Source organism: Mobula birostris, chromosome 3 (assembly GCF_030028105.1).
Source record: "Mobula birostris isolate sMobBir1 chromosome 3, sMobBir1.hap1, whole genome shotgun sequence".
In the NCBI taxonomy this organism is placed as follows: domain Eukaryota; kingdom Metazoa; phylum Chordata; class Chondrichthyes; order Myliobatiformes; family Myliobatidae; genus Mobula; species Mobula birostris.
In genome coordinates, this window is record NC_092372.1 from 163,224,499 (window position 1) to 163,244,412 (window position 19,914).

Consider the following 19,914-nt stretch of genomic DNA (forward strand, 5'->3'; position numbering starts at 1 on the left):
AGTGTTCAAAATTGGATCCTGACAAGTATAATGGTAGGAAGACAAATTAAACTCAGAGGTTGGAGGAACTTGGGAGGGGGGGGGAACCATCATTTCAGGAGTGGGCCACAGAAATAGCCAAAGTGGCAGCTTTGAACACGTCTTACAAACAGTTTGATAGATTGGACATCTACACACAAAAATGGGGCAAATATTTAGGTTTCCTCGGGGGCAAATAGTGGTGAATGTGTGGTGAAGCATATTGCTGAATGGCAGCCTTTTCTGGTATTAGGGTTCTAAATAGACACACATGGTTATTATATTGATATTTATTTCTGCCATGTTTGATTTTATTTTATGGATAATTTTATGTTTTGTAAGCTATGATTTACATAATTTCAACACTGACTCAAGGGTTCGGGGAACCATTTGTAAAATAATTTGATAAAATTTAAATAATAAAAAGAAATTGAAGTCACATCAGAATGCTGTGATTGTTTTATGCAAGTTTCATTCAGGGAGGAAGCTACAGTCAGGAAACATCTGCAAAGGATTATCATTTTCTGCTTGGGGAAAACAAAAGGGTCTCCTGCTGGCTTAATTTAGTGCTTGACAGTGGACTTTAAGGAGACCAAAAGTGATTTGAACTTGTCTCATGAACTAGTGAGCCATGCAATGCAATACGATACAAGACTATTCATCAACTGCAGCTTTTCAGTGTCCATGGATTACCAGACTGTTGCTCTTGCAGGATAAATCACTGATGTGTCAATATTGGTAGCATCAAGATGTTCTATACTCACAAAATATTACCTTTTAAAGGAAAATAATTAAGAGATAATTGAACACTGTAACTACAATTTTTATATTGAAATCCGTTACTTGTTATTTCTGCTCCAATGATTGAATCACTACATTCAGAAATTTTGGAAAATAGACCATAAGACATAGGAGGAGAATTAGGCCATTTGGTCGATCGAGTCTACTCCACCATTTAATCACGGCTGATCCTTTTTTCCCCTCCTCCGCCTCATTCCCCAGCCTTCTCCCAATAACCTTTAATACGTGTCCAATCAAGAACCTATCAAGCTCTACACCCAACGACCTGGCCTCCACACTTTCCTGTGGTAATAAATTCCACAAATTCACCATCCTCTAGCTGAAGAAATTTTTCCGAATTTCTGTTTTCAATGGATACCCCTCTATCCTCAGGCTGTGCCCCCTTGTCCTAGACTCCTCCACCAAGGGAAATATCCTTTCTACATCTACTCTGTCTAGGCCTTTCAACATTCAAATGGTTTCAATGAGGATTTCCCCCGCATCCTTCTAAATTCCAGCGAGTACAGACCTAGAGCCATCAAACATTCCTTGTGTGATAATCCTTTCATTCCCAGAATCATCCTTGTGAATCTCCTCTGGACCCTCTCCAATGCCAGTACATCTTTTCATGGATGAGGAGCCCAGAACTGTTCACAATACTCAAGGTGAGCTCTCACTGGTGTTTTAATAAGCCTCAGCATCACATCCCTGCTCTTGTATCCTAGACCTATTGAAAGGAATACTAACATTACATTTGCCTTCCTCATCAATGACTCAGCTGCAAGATAACCTTTAGGGTATTTTGCACAAAGACTCCCAAGTCCCTTTGCACCTCAGATTTTTGCATTTTCTCTCCATTTAGAAAATAGATTGCACATTTATTTCTGCTAACAAAGTGCATGACCATGCATTTTCCAACATTATAATTCATTTGCCACTCTGTTGTCCATTCTCCCAATCTGTCCAAGTCCTTCTGTAGCCTACTGGTTTTCTCAACATTACCTAACCCTCCACCAATCTTTTCTATCATCTGCAAACTTGGCAAAAATGCCATCTATTCCATCATCTAAATCATTGATATACAGCATCAAAATCTTAACACTGACCCCTGCAGAACACCATTAGTCACTGGCAGCCAACCAGAAAAGGATCCTTTTATTCCCACTCGCTGCCTCCAACCAATCAGCCAATGCTCTAATCATGCCAGTAACTTTCTTGTAATGCCAAGGGCTCTTAACTTGGTAAGCAGCCTCATGTGTGGCATCTTGTCAAACGCCTTCTGAAAGTCTAAATATATAACTGCCACTGCATCCCCTTTATCTACACTATGTGTAATCTCCTCAAAGAATTCCAACAGGTTCATTAGGCAAGATTTTCCCTTAAGGAAACCATGCTGACTTTGTCCTATTTTGTCCTATATCACCAAATACTCCATAACTTCATCCTTAACAATTGAGTCCAACATAGAACATAGAACATAGAAAACCTACAGCACAATACAGGCACTTCAGCCTACTTACTTCAGAAATTATTTAGGGTTACCCATAGCCCTCTATTTTTCTAAGCTGCATATACCTATCCAGGAGTCTCTTAAAAGATCCTATCATATCCGCCTCCACCGCTGTTGCTAGCAGCCCATTCCATGCACTCACCACTCTCTGCGTAAAAAACTTATTCCTGATAGTTCCTCTGTATCTACTTGCAAGCACCTTAAAGCTATGCCCTCTCATGCTAGCCATTTCAGCCTTGGGAAAAAGCCTCTGACTATCTACTCGATTAATGCCTCTCATCATCTTATATACCTCTATCAGGTCATTTCTCATCCTCCGTTGCTCCAAGAAGAAAAGGCCAAGTTCACTCAATAAAGGCCAAGTTCACTCATCACCTTCCTAACCATTGAGGTCAGGCTAACTGGTCTATAATTTCCTTTCTGCTGCCTTCCTTCTTTCTTAAATAGTGGAGTTACATTTGCAATTTTCCAGTCCTCTGGCACTATGTCAGTTTCCAATAATTTTTAAAAGATCATTACTAATGCTTCCACAATCTCTACCACTACATCTTTCAGAACTCCTGGGTGCAGTTCATCTGGCCCAGGTGACCTATTGAACCTCAGGTCTTTCAGTTTTTTGAGCACCTTCTTCCTTATGATAGTAACTGCACTTATCTTTCTTCCCTTACACCTTTCAACATCTGGCACACTGCTAGTTACTTCCACAGTAAAGACTGATGCAAAATACTCATTTAGTTCATTATTTACAATGAGTAAATACTCATTTACTCCTTGTCCCCTGTTATTATTTCTCCCGCCTCATTTTCTAGTGGTCCTATGTCCACTCTCATCTCTCTTACTTTTTTTACATACTTGAAAAAGCTTTTACTATCCACTTTGATATTCTTTACTAGCTTGATTTCATATTTCATCTTTTCTTTTCTAATGACTCTTTTAGTTGCTGTCTGTAGGCTCTTAAAAGTTTTCCAATCCTCTGTCTTCCTGCTAATTTTTGCATTGTTGTATGCCCTCTCTTTTGCTTTTACATTAGCTTTGACTTCTCTTGTCAGCCACAGTTGTACTATTTTGCCATTTGAGTATTTCTTTGTTTTTGGAATACATCTATCCTGCACCTTCCTCATTTTCCCTAGAAACTCATGCCATTGCAGCTCTGCTGTTATCCCTGCCAGCAACTCCTTCCAATTTACCTTGACCAACTCTTCTCTCATAGCGCTGCAATTTCCTTTATTCCACTGAAATACTGCTATGTCAGACTTTACTTTCTTCCTGTCAAATTTCAAGTTGAATTCAAATATATTGTGATCTCTGCTCCTAAGGGTTCTTTTACCTTGAGCTCCCTAAACACCTCTGGTCCATTACATAACATCCAATCCAGTATAGCTGATCCCCTGGTAGGCTCAACAAACTACTCTAAAAAGCCATCTCATAGGCATTCAACAAATATACTTTCTTGAGATCCATTTCTAATCAATTTCCCAATCAACCATGTTGAAATCTCCCATGACTATCATAACATAGACCTTTAGACACGCCTTTTCTATGTCCTGTTATAATCTGTGGTCTACATACCAGCTACTGTTGGGAGGACTGTATATCAATGCCATCAGGGTCCTTTTACCCTTGCAGTTTCTTAACTCAACCCATAAGGGTTCAACATCTTCCGATCCTATGTCACTTCTTTCTACTGATTTAATGCCATTCACTACCAGCAGAGCCACACCACCCCCTCTACCGACCTTCCTATCCCTCTGATACAACGTGCAACCTTGGACTTACAGCTCCCAACTACTACTATCCATCAGCCACAGTTCAGTGCTAAGCACAGCATCATTCCTGACCATCTGTAACAGTGCAACAAGATCATCCACCTTATTTCTTATACTCCGTGCATTGAGGTATAACACTTTGAATACTGTATTTGCTACTCTCTTTGATTCTGCATCCCTAATGCACTGATACCAATCCTGCTGGCTGCAATTCTGTCCTGTCATCTACCTGCCCTTCCTGATAGACTGCATGCTATCTTTGCTTTTTTACTATCAGTCCTATCTTGAGTTCCCTCATTCTGGTTCCCACCCTCCTGCCAAATTAGGTTAAACCCTTCCCAACAGCTCTAACAAACCTGTCCATGAGAATTTTGGTTCCCCTCAGGTTCAGGTGCAACCCAACACTTTTGAACAGGTCACACAAATATACCATTAAAAAGAAGATTTTCATGCAATTAAGCCTTGCTGTTCAATTGTCCCAAACTCTTCAAACATTCTCGATCTAATGAAAATACCATTCATTTTATTATTTCTTTGCAAGGAAATTGATGGATATATTGGGAGTATCTCCAGTTAAAGTTGCTCGAATCCAGAAATTGTTGGTATAATCTCATTTTTATTCTTTGTGAAAAGGCTTATGGGCTTCATTTTTTTTTCACTATAACCTATGAATTGAAACATATGAACCTGAAAATTATTGAAGATCCTGGGATTCATGTGATAAAATGAATTTTATTTTATTCAATCATTTTCTACAATGAGCTTGCTCTCGACTGCATTTCCAAGTTTTTTTTTCAATTGTTTGCTGTTATTTGAGTGGTTGGGGTTATCTGTAGTTGCTTCTTGTTTTTTATGAGATTCCTGATTGACGTTTCTTTATTACAACTCTTAAATGAAGGATTCACAACCATGGCAATGAACTACCAGGTGAGAACCTTCATCTTAGGAAGTTTTGGGCTACTGAGACAATTATAAGAAATGACAAAGTACTTAAGCAGTATTTTTCTCTTCAGTAATGCAGGCTATTTTCTGAAATACAAAGCATATATCAAGAATAATGTCTCATGTTTGTTCAGTATCTTGTGAAATGGATATAACACTACAAGGCTGCTGTTAAGTTCCATTCATGATATGTTGAGGCTATGGGCTAAAGGCATAAACATTTTATTTCCTGCACAGTGAAGACTTCACAGAAGTAATTTGTTCTTTGTGATGAATGGTGCATGAGACAGAATGCAATATTTCAGTAGTTCACCACAGTGAATCAAGAATGCTTTTGAATCTAGTGAAAAAAAGAGAAACTAGTCTTGCTCCAGTGAAAAAAAAGATGCATTATATCAGTCACTGAGACTAATGTTTTTCACAGCAATGATTTGATTTACAAAGAGGGGGAGTCATTAAAATCAACTTTTCATACTTTTATACTGCATCATTGCCTTTGCTATCATGGAAAGATAGCACAAAGGGTTCATTTAATATCACATTTCCCTTGTGTGATAAAACTTCCTTAAAAAGTTCTTATCATGTAGTTTTTCCTTGTTTGTATTAAGGACTATACAAAACTGTGAAAATAACATAGTATTATCAAATCATCAGATTCTGATATCCATGTTTTAAATAATCACAATGTCACAGAAGGAGGCTATTTGGTTCACTTGGTCCATTCTGGTTCCTATTAGAGTAATAGAATCAATCCATTTCACTCTCTTATTTAGTTGTAACTCTGCAACTTAATTTTCCCTTTGATTTTTTTAACTATGAAGTAATTTACAGTTGCCAATTAACATACAAGTCATCACTGGGGCATGGAAAGAAATCAGAGCATTTGGAGAAAAAAAAAGAACAGTCATGAGATGTGCAAACTCCACAGTGAAATCTCTGGAACTGTGAGACAGCACTCACGCAAGTGTTACACACCTGCAATGCAGCCTATCCTCAGTGACAAGCATGACTAACATTTTGTAGCATTTATTGTGCAGGTGATTCTGTTTTCTAAGAACAGATGGGTAAAAAAAAATGTCAGGATTGCTTATATAAACGCAGAAAGAAATAAACTATTAAAAAAATCTAAATACAAAAAAACACTGCTGGAAACAAACATTAGTGCATAGAAATAGAAAATAGAATGATTACACTTTTAGATGCAGACCTCAAACAATTTCACAAAAGAAATGATGAAAATACAACCTATTTTAATGTTTTACAGGCCCTGCTGAATAATTACAGAAGTTACTAAATTATTACCAATTACTCTGCATTATAATTTCCAAATGTATCAATTTCACCTGATTGTATGTAAATTTATTTTTATTGAGCATGGATCTAGCTCCACTGATTTAACTTAAGGATACTTTGAATATTAGCAGCTGTGGGAAAATTCTCAGTTTCATGGCTGACAGCATTAGATTGTACTGATAAATCACAATCAAATAAAATTGCAGTGGGAAAGCCTTTCTTTCTGCTCTTGCATATTAGATACTGCAGAAGATACTTCCAGAAATCAGACACAGAGAAGTGAGGGGGAATGTTTTTGATCAGCTACATCAAGGCAAGGGAATATAAAATAAATGGGAGGGCATTGAGAAACAGACAGACATTGAAGTACTTTTTTTTTACAGATTCTTAAAAGCAGCAGGACAAGTCAATAAGGCAGTTAAAACAGCATAGGAAGACCTTCTGTTATTTGCCTGCTGTCAAATATGCTTTTTGTTTTCACCTTCTCTTTCACTTATATTTTTTGTTCTATTGTTCCCATTGAGCTGAGATATCTTTTTTTAATGCTGAGACATATAACACAAGACTGTGAAAAACAGGTGGAAGAGTAGTCTATCTGGTCCTTCATTTCAATCATGGCTGATCTCTTCTGCATCATTCCCATTTACCTGTCTATATGTGCAGCCGCGGGAGATGGCTGAAATTTTTAGTGTACTATACTGCATTTCTCTCTGTGTTCACTAAGGAGAATATTATGGCTGCCATATAAATGTGGATAAGTAGTGCAGTCTTGGACCATATGCCTATTACAAGGAAGGAGGAATTAAAGTGGACAGATTCCCAGGGCCTGGCCTAGTTTACGCCCAGGCCTTATGGGAAGCTACGGAATAAATTGCAGAGGTATTTGTGGAGATGTTTGCGTTACTAATAGTCACTGACGAAGTTCCAGGAGACTGATGGTGGCCAATAGTGTTCCATTGTTCAAGGAGACTTACAAGGACAGGCCAGGTAACTACAGGCCCATGATTCTGACTACACTTGTGAGTAAGTTACTGAAGGGAATTATGAAGGAGAAGCTCTACCATCAGTTGTTCAGTCAAGGCCTAATTAGGAATAGTCAGTGTGGTTTTGTAAGTGAGAGGTCATATCCGACAAATCTTGTGAAGTTTTTTAAAGAGGTAATTAAAGTGATAGATGAAGGTAGGGCAGTATAGAGTTTATTAAGGCCTTCAAGAAGGATCAGCATGGCTGGTTGATCTGGCATGGGATTCAGGGGGTGCTGGTGTTAATGGGACTTGGGTTGTTGATAGGAAGCAGAGGGTGATGGTTGAAGTGATGCATTTTTGACTGTCAAACCAGATTAGGACCTGTACAGTGATTGGCAGGGTACATGATGGGTGATGTGGAACAGAGGGACCTGGGAGTCCAAGTGCACAGTTCAGTGAAAGCGACAATACGGGTAGATATGGTGGTGAAGAAGACATTTAGCATGCTGGCCTTCATCAGATAGGGCACTAAGCTTAGGGGTAGGGACTTTATGTTGCAGTTACACAAGTTGTTGGTGAGTGTACACAGAGTATTGTGTGCAATTTTGGTCATCCTGTTATCGTTCAAAGTTCAAAGTAAATTTATTATCAAAGTATATAATGTATACCATGCACTACCTTGAGATTCATATAATAAATATGCAGCAGGTGTTAGATGTAGGAAAGGCATTGTCAAGCTGGAAAGGATATTGAAGAACGTTGGAAGTCGCTGCCTAGGCCAGTGGACCTGAATTATGCTGAATATTTATTTTCTGAAGTGCAGGAGAATGAGGGGAGACCTCATAGAAGTTTATAAAATCATGAGGGGTTTGGATAAGTGAATTGTCGTTATTTTTTCCAAAGGGTTGAACAGGGCAGAGAATCTAGACATTCCAAAACTGGAGAGTCAGATACAAGATAAGATGGCAGAGGTTTAAAAGAGATCTAACAGGTAACTTCAGTACATAGCGGGAGATGAGTAACTGGAAGGAGCCGTCAGATGAAACTATTGAAGTGGGTACAATTGAGGCATTGGATAGATATACAGAGAGGATGGGCTTGGATCGGAGCTGTTATGGGCAACTGACACTATCAGAGAGGGTGCTGTGGTCAGCATGGACCACTCAGGCCTGCTTCTGTGCTGTATTGCACCACGACTTGATTCCTACACCCACTGACTCACCTAACGCTCAGAAGTCTGTCAATCTGTTTTCAATGAGCACAGTGAATTAATTACCACAGCCCTTCATGATAGAGAATTATAAAGGTTCTACACACCTGCATGAAGAAATTCCTTCACATCATAAAAAAAAGCTTCCCCCTTTTTTGTTGAAGTTTAGAACTCATAGTTCTAAATTGCTCCACCAGAGAAATCATTCTCCCTGCACCCAACCTGTTGAGCCACATAAGAATGTTATCAGTTTCAATGAGTTCTCTTCTCATTCTTCTAAACTTCTACTCCTAGGTCGAAGTGCACCACCGTAAAACTGGGTGCTGGACGTCCTGAAGAACAAACCTCGGATAGTCAGGATACACAACCACACCTCCCGCCTCATCATCCTCAACACAGCAACCCCCCCAGGGATGTGTACTGAGCCAATTGATGTACACTCTGCTCTCACATAACCTAACACCTAAGCAATCACATCAAGTTCGCAGATGACACCACAGTGGTGGGACTCATCAACAACGATGAGCTGGCCTACAGAGAGGAGGTGGAAGAGATGGAGGCCTAGTGCCAGGTAAATAACCTCCTCATCAATGTCAACAAGACAAAGGAGATGATTATCCACATCAGGAGAGCTCGAACCACTCACACCCTACTTTACACTGGCAGCACAGCAGTGGAAACTGCGAGCAGTCTCAAACTCCTGGGAGTACGCATCTCACACAAACTCTCATGATTGCACAACACATTCTACACAGTCAAGAAAGTTCAACAATGATCTATTTTCTGAGGAGGTTGAAGAGAGCTGGATGTTGTACATCCATACTCACGACATTCTACAGATGTGCAGTAGAGGGCATCCTGATCAGCTGCATCACTGCACGGTACAGAAACCATACTGTGGAGGACTGGAAGGCTCTATAACAGGTAGACAAAGCTGTAGACAAATGCATTACCGGCACCAGCCTACCTGCCTTCAAGGATATAGGTACAGGAATGTGTAGAAAAGGGCCTGTAACATCATGAAGGATCCCACCCACCCTGCTCATTGATTGTTTGCTCCACTCCCATCAGGAAAGAGGTTACGCAGCATCCATACCTGGGTCACCAGACTCGAAACAGTTACTTTCCCCAAGCAAACAACAGGAATTCTGCAGATGCTGGAAATTCAAGCAACACACATCAATGTTGCTGGTGAATGCAGCAGGCCAGGCAGCATCTCTAGGAGGAGGTGCAGTCGACGTTTCAGGCCGAGAACCTTCGTCAGGACCTTCCCCAAGCAGCAAGCAGATCAACCCCTCCATCCACTGACACTAACACTATCTTTTTATTTACTTCCAGTCACCTCATGTACAGCCTTGCGTCACTTTACAGATATAAAATCAATCTATGCATATAAACCATCTTGTGTTTTTATTTATTATGTTTTTTATTTCCAGTGTGTTCTTTATCATTTGTGTTTTTTTAATGTTGCAGTGGATCTCGAGTGACAATTATTTCGTTCTTCTTTACACTTGTGTACAGGAAATGATATTAAACAATCTGGTATTTTGAATCTACTATCGCTCTCTGGCTTCTCCTGCTAAGCCAACGCTGAATCCAATTTAATACTTTATCCTGATTGTCAAGCAACTCAACCTTCTGGATCGGCCTCCTATGTGGAACTTTTTCAAAGGCTTTGCTAAGTTCTATGCAGATAACATTCATTGCCTTTCCTTAATCAACTTCCACAAAAAAACTCTATAAGATTAGTTAGATGTGACCTACCATGCACAAAGCCATGTTGACTATCTGTAATCAGGTCAGAATACTTTTCAATAATTTACCCACAACTGACAATAGGCTCACCGGCTTAAAATTTCTTGGCTTATTCTTAGAGCCTTTCTTGAACAACAGAACAACATTAACTACCCTCCAGGCCTCCAGAACCTTATCCATGGCCAAAGACTTTTTAAATACTTCAGCCAGAGTCCCTGCAATTTCGACACTACCCTCCTACAAGGTCTAAGAGAACATCTTGTCAGGTCCTGGGGATTTATTCACCCTAATTTGCCTAAAGGGTGCAAACAACTCATCTTCTGTAATCTGGATATGCTCCATGGCCTCACTACTATTTTGCTTCAGTTCTATAGACTGTCTGTCCCAAGTAAATATAAGTGAAAAAATTTCATTTAAGATCTCCACTATCTCTTTCAGCTCCATGCATAGGTAACCTCACTGATTTTCAGATGGACCCATTTTGTCTCTTGCTATCCTTTTGTTCTTAATGTGTCTATAGAAGTGCTTGCCGTTCTCCTTCATATAGTTTGCTCGAGCAACCTCATGCTTTTATTTAGTACTCCTGACTTCTCTTGCATTTCTTATACCCCTCAAGTGCCTCATTTGTTCCTTGTTGCCCATGCTTGGTATGTACCTCCTTTTTCTTCTTTACTAGGGCCTCAATATCCCACCAAAAACTAGGTTTCCTTAAATCCGTTTGCCTTCCTTTTATTCAAACAGATACCAATCCTATCCTTCTCCATAATTATTTTTAAACTAATGAAATTATGATCACGAGATGCAAAGTGTTCCCCCACGCACACTTCTGTCACCTGCTCTGTCTCATTCCCTAATAGGAAAACCAGTATCATGCTCTTACTAGTTGGGACCCCCATAAATTGATTAAGGAAACTTTCCGGAACACATTTGACGAACTCCAAGCATTAACTGGGTGAAAAATGTATTTCATTCCCTTTGGTCCTTCTGCTATTACTTTCGATCCATGTCCCTAGATTTATGAACTCTATGTTAATAGATATAAGCTTTTCCTACTATGTTATTAATTTTAGCATAACTAACTTGTTCATATATTCTATACTTTACATAGAAAGGTAAACTTATTTCAAGCGCAAACACGAGGAAATCTGCAGATGCTGGAAATTCAAGCAACACACATAAAAAAATGCTGGTGGAATGCAGCAGGCCAGGCAGCAGGAAGAGGTACAGTCGATGTTTCAGGCCGAGACCCTTCGTCAGGATTAACTGAAAGAAGGGATAGTAAGAGATTTGAAAGTGGGAGGGGGAGGGGGAGATCCAAAATGATAGGAGAAGACAGGAGTGGGAGGGATGGAGCTAAGAGCTGGAAAGTTGATTGGCAAAAGGGATACAAGGCTGGAGAAGGGAGAGGATCATGGGACGGGAGGCCTAGGGAGAAAGAAAGGGGGAGGGGAGCCCAGAGGCTGGGCAAGGAGTTATAGTGAGAGGGACAGTGGGAGAAAAAGAGAGAGGTAAAAATAATAAATAAATAAATAAGGGATGGGGTACGGAGGGGAGGTGGGGCATTAACAGAATTTAGAGAAGTCGATGTTCATGCCATCAGGTTGGAGGCTACCCAGACAGAATATAAGGTGTTGTTTCTCCAACCTGAGTGTGGCTTTATAGATATGTAATTTACAGTGTAGTTTATAGACATTGCATGCTCCACCATTAACGGTAGCAGAGTTACAACTCAGAATACCTTTAAAAGAAGATTTTTTTTTGTTTAAAGGAAGAATAATTAAGGATAAAATGAAAGGTAACAATTGCACCAAAATGTAGCTTTTCAAAAAAAAATGTGCACAGCGGTTATAAATCATTCGACAAATCTTTTATAATTTTTTTTTTCACTTTGTATGTTTGCAAAGTAAGCTAGAGGAGGAAAACATGTTGCCCTGTGACAGCTCTCAGAGTGATGAACATTGTTCTGGTTCAAAAGACACCGGAAATCCCCTCTGATCCATTACTTTCTGAACTGTGATGGTGAAAACTGGCCCCTATCTTTTTGCATTATTCACTGTACCCTCTCAGTTCATCTGTGTAACAACCTGAATTCTCAGTATTGACAAGAATCTCTGATGTCTGACCTATGGTGTCCTACCAGATAAAGGAGGACTTTTAAACACATTCTCATTTTCTAATTGAATTAGTAACAGAGATCTTCTCTGTGGATTTAATTTCCTCTACAAAATCTTCACAGATTTAATTATAATTGCTGCCAGCAGAGAACTAACAATGTAATAGGAAAATTAGACTTTGGCTAATTTCTTTACTGAAAATTTTCTCTCTTCTATTTATAACCGGGAACTGAACGCTGTTTTAATTAATTGTGTAGTGCCTTATCTGCAAGTGATAAATTTGATAAGAACAGTTGGTGTCATTGACAGCAGAAATCAGAGAAAATTTGTTGTGGGGCAATAATAGATATGCTAATCTCCCCAGCCTTATCATGATGTGTGTAGTTAGTGATGGAGAATGCTTTAGCCTCTGTGCATTTCCGTTGCATAAGCAAGTCAAATTAATTATGTCTCTACAAATATGGGACAGATTTAGAACTAAAATTGATTGAATTAACTTCAAATTAGGCACTAATTATGAACCAGTTGGTAAATACATGGCACATTTTGTATCACAAACTGGAAAGCATGGATTAACATTCACATGTGTTCTCACCCAAGTGCTAATTTCAGGTGCATCTCCGTACAGATACACTTTCCACAGAAAAGGGACAAATCCGAAGACCTGTTCCTTATATCTCCTTCCTGTTTGAATCTGTTAGCAGGATGTGGTCATCATTAGTAGTGCCTGATGCTAATCGCCCCTTAAGAGAGGAGACCACTTGGTGAATCTGTGGTCACGTACAGATTAGACTGTACGTCTAAAAAGATGGCAGATTTGCTCACTGAATGGATGAGTTTTAAAGATAATCTAGGTCTATTTAATGAATTGAATTTGAGTTCCTTTGGCTGCAATAGTGGGATTCGAGCTCATGTCACTGGATCAGAGATCCAGAGCTCTGCCTGCTTGTCCAGCAAATTAATCACTGTGCTACTGCCATCCCTCTCCCCCTATTAACCATTTATGTCTTAGTGCAGATTTGGAAGCAAAATCATTCTCAACAGGAGGCAATTACAACTCTTCTAATAAATCGTTGTACAGTTTAAAAATAAACAAATATGGTAATTCTATGTATCACTTGTTCTTAGCACCTGTGAGTTCAGGTTCTTCAATTACAGCTTTTTGAAATGGGATCCCAACACCGAAACTAAAGTGTTCTGTCTCAACGTGATAAAATATATCTGAAAATTTAAACAGTAAGGGCACAACCAGTTGTGCGCCATGGGAGTAAACAGCTTTCTCAGATCTCATTTACCTCAAAGCGGATCAGGAAAGTTTGATTGCATTGGTTGTTCTTGTCCATTGGCATACACTTATATTTGGATTAAACTTTAACAGGATCATTATATTGTGTTCAATAAGCTATAGATCAACTTTTAGGCATGTAATTTTGTATTATATTTTAATAAACTAGAAAGGCTTATGATGATAAAACTGTTGGAAATAAAACTCCACTCACTGAAACATGAAGTTGCTATTAACATCTCATTGTCTTTTTATCACCAACGATAATAGTAGCAATGTGATCAGGTTGCTGGGTTAGCTGCCAGAGTTCTGACATTTTTAAATTGGTACAGGAAAAAGTTACTGGACAAACTATGGGCTGATGGAGAACAGATGACTGGCCAACACGCAGAGTAGAGGAGAGATAAATAGATAATTTTCAGGTTGCAAGCTATGACTAGTGGAGTGCCTAAAGGACCAGTGGCTGTTTTCAAATTCCTTTAATAACTTAGATGAAGGAAGAGGGTAGTGTACCAATTTTCTGGTGATAAGAAGATAACTGGGAAACAGCTGTGAAGCAAAAAGAGCTGTCAACAGAATAGAGACAGATTGAAAGACCGGACAACTCGATGGCATATTGAAGGAATCTGGGTTTATTCACTCTAGTAACAATAACAGAAAGTAGAATATTTTACAAGTAGTGTAGACTACTAAGAGGGATGGAAAGTTATGAAGGGATATTGAACATCGGCCTTTATTGTAAGAGGGATGGAGCAAAAGAGCAAGGAGATCCTATTACAGCTTTAGAAAGCATTAATAAGATTTACTGGAGTTTGGATTCTTACGAAAAGTTTTTGCTTCCTTATTTAAGCAAACGTATATCTGTAGTAGAAGTAGTGCGACAAAGCTTCACTAAAGTAATATCTGTGATGAAGGTGTTCCTTTATGAGGCAAGTATATTAATCATATGCTATCTGGAATTAAAAGAACATTTGTGGATTTCACAGGATAAAGCCTGTTAAACCTGCTGAGACTGCCTGGAACTAGGGCGCATAATAAAAGGATATTGTGTCAGCCATGTAAAACTAACATGAGAAGAAGAGTTCTGTGAATTATTTGGAATTCTCTACCACAGAGGGTGAAGGGTGCAGAGAAATACAGTATATTAATTACTGAGAAAGGTAGATTTGTTGTTCACTTTCAATTATTTCAGTGTATAGAGGAATCCAGGTTTACAAGATTCAGGCAGAAGAGTGGAGCTGAGATTCAGAACAAACCACCTATGACCGCAGTAAGTAATAGAATAGGCTCCAGGGTCTGCATGGTTGTCACTTGCTCCTTTTTATTATAATCTTATACATTAAATGTTTATTCTTTTGTGGCATTAATGTTTGCTTGTTTACATTGGTAGTGGTGATTCATAAATTTTATTTGCAGATGGTGAAGTTATAAATATCTCAGAAAAGGAGAAGAATAAAAAGAACAAGTAGCTGTACTCATTCTGCTATTCTCCGTCATGATTATTGGGTTGGATTGTGCTTGATCTGAACAGCTACATCTACGCACTCTTCATCTCATCCCTGTGCTGAAACTATGGCTACATTGGCCTGTACAGCTATATTGCTCCAATTAAAGCATTGCTTCCACAGCCATCAGCCAGGTGGATTGGGCCCCAGACGGAGACCAGGTCTCTTGGCAAAGCATCTTAAGTGCCCCAACTCTGGCATTGCTCTTGCGGCCTTTGACCTATTATCCTATCAAACAATTTTACATTGCTTTGATAACTAGAGACATTTAAAGTAAAAGCATCTGTTAGTCTTGCGAGACCATGGATCTGCACCTGGAAAGTCTTCACTCTCCAGGGCGCAGGCCTGGGCAAGGTTGTATGGAAGACCAGCAGTTGCCCATGCTGCAAGTCTCCCATCTCCACGACACCAATGTTGTCCAAGGGAAGGGCATTAGGACCCATACAGCTTGGCACCAGTGTCATCACAGAGCAATGTGTGATTAAGTGCCTTGCTCAAAGACACAACACGTTCCCTCGGCTGGGGCTCGAACTCACGACCTTCAGGTCGCTAGTTCAATGCCTTAACCACTTGGCCACGTGCCCACAAGACATTTAACATCTATAAAATTGGTTTAAGCAACTTTAAAAATTACTTCATAAAATTATGGACTTAAAACATTAAACTGCTTGGAAATGTAAATATAGACTGAAATGATAGGGAAAAAAACAAATTCACAAAGGTCAAGGAGTTCTGTTAGATGAATGGGTTGTATACCATGGGTGAGGAAAAGCTGAAGGGGGGCAGATACAGAATCTATTCAACCACTGAGTTCAGTAGGTTATGTAATTCCCTGGAATCAATTGTGAATTCAAAAATGGAGTACCAGGTCAAATGCATCTACATCAGATTTGGTAAATTCAGGCAGCAATGCACATGCTTAGAAGTCTAGAACCTGCTTACAGGTATACTGTAGTTAGCTAGTATTCACCACAGAAATTCTGGTTGGCCATTACTCTGGTCTGTTTTCTTATTTTTTTCAATATGCATGAAAGTTTCCAAATCTCATCATTAAATATTTAAAACAATAGGTGTTGGTTGAGCAATCTATAACAATATTAGCAATACATTTTGGTCTGTTATTCATAGGATGTGGCATGATTTTCTTTCCTTAGTTTCCACTGTTTGGTCATGCTATAAGGCTGCATTTATTGCCTATTATTAGGTGGCCCTGAAAGTAGGAGCTGAGCTGCCTTCTTGGACTTCCACTCTGAACCTCATGGAAGCCTTACACCCTGATCATGTGAGGTAAAAGAGAACAGGATTATAAATGGGCAATGTCGCAGGAATGGTGATATTTATGCAAGTCAGGAAGATGAGTTTTCGATAAGAACTTGATACTGATATTTTTTCTCTTGTCCTTAGAAGTAGGAGAAATCACAGGAGACAGAAATGTTGTCAAAATATATTTAATGAGTTGTTGCCATGATCCTATAATGATAAAGTGTGAACAAGGACAATGTAATTGTGGTGAAGGCTCTGGATATTGATTCAAGCAGCAAGCACATTGATCTGGCAAATTTCTCTGACCTGAATATTGTTGAGCTTCTTGAACGTTGTTGAATGCGCAGTCAGCCAATTGAATACTGAGTATTTTGTTAATTCCCGGGTGAACCTTAAAAGTTGAAAAAATGACTGTGATGGATTGAGGGACGAGTTATGCCCAGCTTGGACATAGCTGTTGAAGCCATAGTATTTTTATCGGTGATGTGGTTAAATAGATGACCAAATTGTTGACAGTGCAGATTTTGTCAATGACACCATTAAATGTCAAAATGAGTTGATTAAACTTTGACATTTAGTAGATAGCCATAAACTGTCAGCAATATCCAGGACTTGAAATGACTATCCACCTTTCTTTTGAATCAGATGTGATTTTAATCACTGACTTAGGCACGGGCTCTTCATGATCTTGTTGACTCTTCCGTAGCTCAGTGGATCAAAATTACAATGAGATCAGGAAGGGAGCTGTCTGCTGGAACTTAAATTGCGTGCCCAGTATCTGATGAAACAATTGGTAAATCCTTCTACTACCATACAGATGCTTCTGAGGAGATTGACAGGACAGTAATTGAGCAGGATAGGTGTATTTGTGCGTAAGACATATTTATCAATCTTCTAAATTGTTATGCAAGTGCAAGTCTCAAAACAATATTGAAAAAAGATAGAATGGGTCTACTTTGCAAACAGGATTTTGTCAAATACATGACTTTTGTTGAAATGGCTATGGCTTTTCTTTTTAATGTTGTGAGGTATATGAGTACAACCAATACTGCATGGATGGAAACTTGCAAAATAAATCATTCATCTATGGTAGAATTTAAACAACTTTCATTATTCCTGCCCAGATGAGAGAAATTAAATATATCCCTGTGGGGAGAACAGAACTGACTGCAGGCTGACAACTTTAATGGGAAGTAGAAGGATTCACTTAACTCTGCCAGCTGAAGACCTTTGTAAACACTTCACTCATCTCTTATGCTCTAGTCTATTCCAAGGAAGAAGATTTTCACCGAGTTTCATCCTTCTGTTAACTTCCCAATAACCCACCACTAATTTAAGTGGATGTGAATGAACGGTAGATCCTTGCTCAAAACCATTGGTTGTGGAACTTAGCAAGTTTTCAGTGAAAGCTGTAATTTTTCTGGGCACTCAGGAAGCCTCATCACAGTGACTGAAATGTTCCACTGAGAAGCCAACTCGGAAGCTCTCTTGGACCATATCACTCAGCTGGCAGTGCCCACTGAAGAGAGCTTGACCCCAAATGATCAGTGAGGCCTTGAATAGTTCAGGGCTTTTCTAATCTTCAGAACCTTGCACTCCACTGACGGTTGTTGTCAGCTAGTGAGCCCAGGATTACAACCATCTTTTTACATAACTGAGAGAAAAGAATTATCATAGGTATTACTGGCCATCAAGCTTTCGTATTTTAATTTTATAGTCACAAAGACATACAGCAAGGAAACTAGCCTTTCTGCCTAACTCATTCACACTGACCAAGACTAGGTGTCCTATTTGCCTGTTTTCAGTGGCATATATGATATTTTCTTGCTCAATGATATTCTTAATTAGTGGTTCTGTATCCTCTTCAGTAAGGTCCCTGGAAGTATTGGAATAAACATGATTAATTGTGCGTCATGAGTGGTATAGAGCTAGGCAATTTTAAGTGGGCATTTTGAAGGTTGTAGATTAATACACCAAAACCAAATAAAATATTATTTCCTTGGTTTTAATTCTTCTTTCATTCTGATTTATGCTTTCCCCTACATCCATTAGTCACAATTCCATTGCCAGATCTCACCGAGAAAGTGTACTATATAGGAACACCAATTCAGATTTGGATGTCCACTGTTCTGGGGCCTTGGAGATCCCACAGAGGTTTCAAATTCCATGCAGAACTCATTGTTGCAATTGAAGGCCAATCAGAAGATGGGTAGGGAGGCTATTAGTTTGATTCCCTTTCTTCCTGTAAAGAATTACGAAGTACTACTGGCTTTGTGGTATCTGGAATGGAGTGTTCCTCCTGTGACATCCAGCTCTCAACCAAATATTTTCCAACACCAGTTAATCACCCTGTTGGATTCTTACTCTTCCCCCTTCATTCTTATGCTTCCTCCTCCTGCCTATTAATTTCCCATTGCCTTGCCACATGTCCATCTGATGTGATCTCTTTAAGTAGTCTATGGTTTATACCTCCTTCCACCATATTTGAAATCAATCACAATTACTGCACTAATATTTTCTTTTTGCAACAATAATTTTCTGATTCTACATTTCAGGTTTTACGTATTCCTTCCATTTCCTATACTGTTCAGGTCAGATCTAAAAGAGGAGAGCTCCCTCCTCAAATATCAATTCAAGATGTTGATTGGAAGTAAAGGCTCATTTCACTTACAAACTCAAGCTGATCTGCTAAATAGTCCCAGTGTTTACAACCTTTTACTTAGAATTAATGTTACCTTTAAATGCAGTATGTCAATGACCAATCTAATACACAAAAGGGATGTTATTTTATATTGATTTAAAAAAAACTAAATTTTTACTCTTGAACTACTTAGATCAGCTTTGTCGATGCTTACTTCATAAAGTTCATATAATAAATAAATAAAAGAAATTAATTTGAAAAGATGTGAAATTTGTGGGACAAAATTGATCAATGATTAATCATTATCTATTCATGCATATGATAGAAGAAACATGCTCAGGAACAAAGAACTATTTTCTGTCAAAGTCTACAGCTTTGTACAGTATATCTTAAGATAAACAATTAACTGATAGCAGAATCAAATGAATATTGAAGATGAAATTGGTAGGTTATACAAGGTCATTCATATCTGTTGGGAAGTTAGGTGTTGATACAGGATCATTATTGTGTTACCTGTTATGTTGCAGTAGACTTTGAATGGTCCTAGAGGGCCACTGCCATCAGGATCTATCCAGTAAGAATCAGACGTTTTGCCGAGGTGCTTGTATGCCTCACAGGACTGTTCATAAATAGCTGGAATAGAACACAAGATGAGTTGAACTGAAGCCCTTCTGTAATTTAAAAGAACTGAGTAAACACTGCAAGCTGCCAAGATAAGATTAAAAAAATCAAAGCAAATAAGGCAACGACCTTGATACAACAGGAGAGCTTTATTCAAATGTTCACTAATTAAAATCTTTGAGAGTGTTCTATTTGAGCAATGTATTGGTACAATCTTAACTGCACACATTTTTACTGTTACTCAAG

The 19,914-nt window shown here is 38.9% G+C and overlaps 1 protein-coding gene across 1 annotated transcript in view; it reads right to left on the minus strand.

The window, feature by feature from the left end:
• LOC140195385 (contactin-associated protein-like 2) overlaps positions 1–19,914 on the minus strand; it is a 1,890,266-nt gene that overhangs the window by 801,184 nt on the left and 1,069,168 nt on the right. Inside the window, exon 12 of the mRNA XM_072253599.1 lies at positions 19,561–19,680. Within this exon, the coding sequence (XP_072109700.1) occupies positions 19,561–19,680 (120 nt within the window). The remainder of the gene's footprint in view (positions 1–19,560; positions 19,681–19,914) is intronic.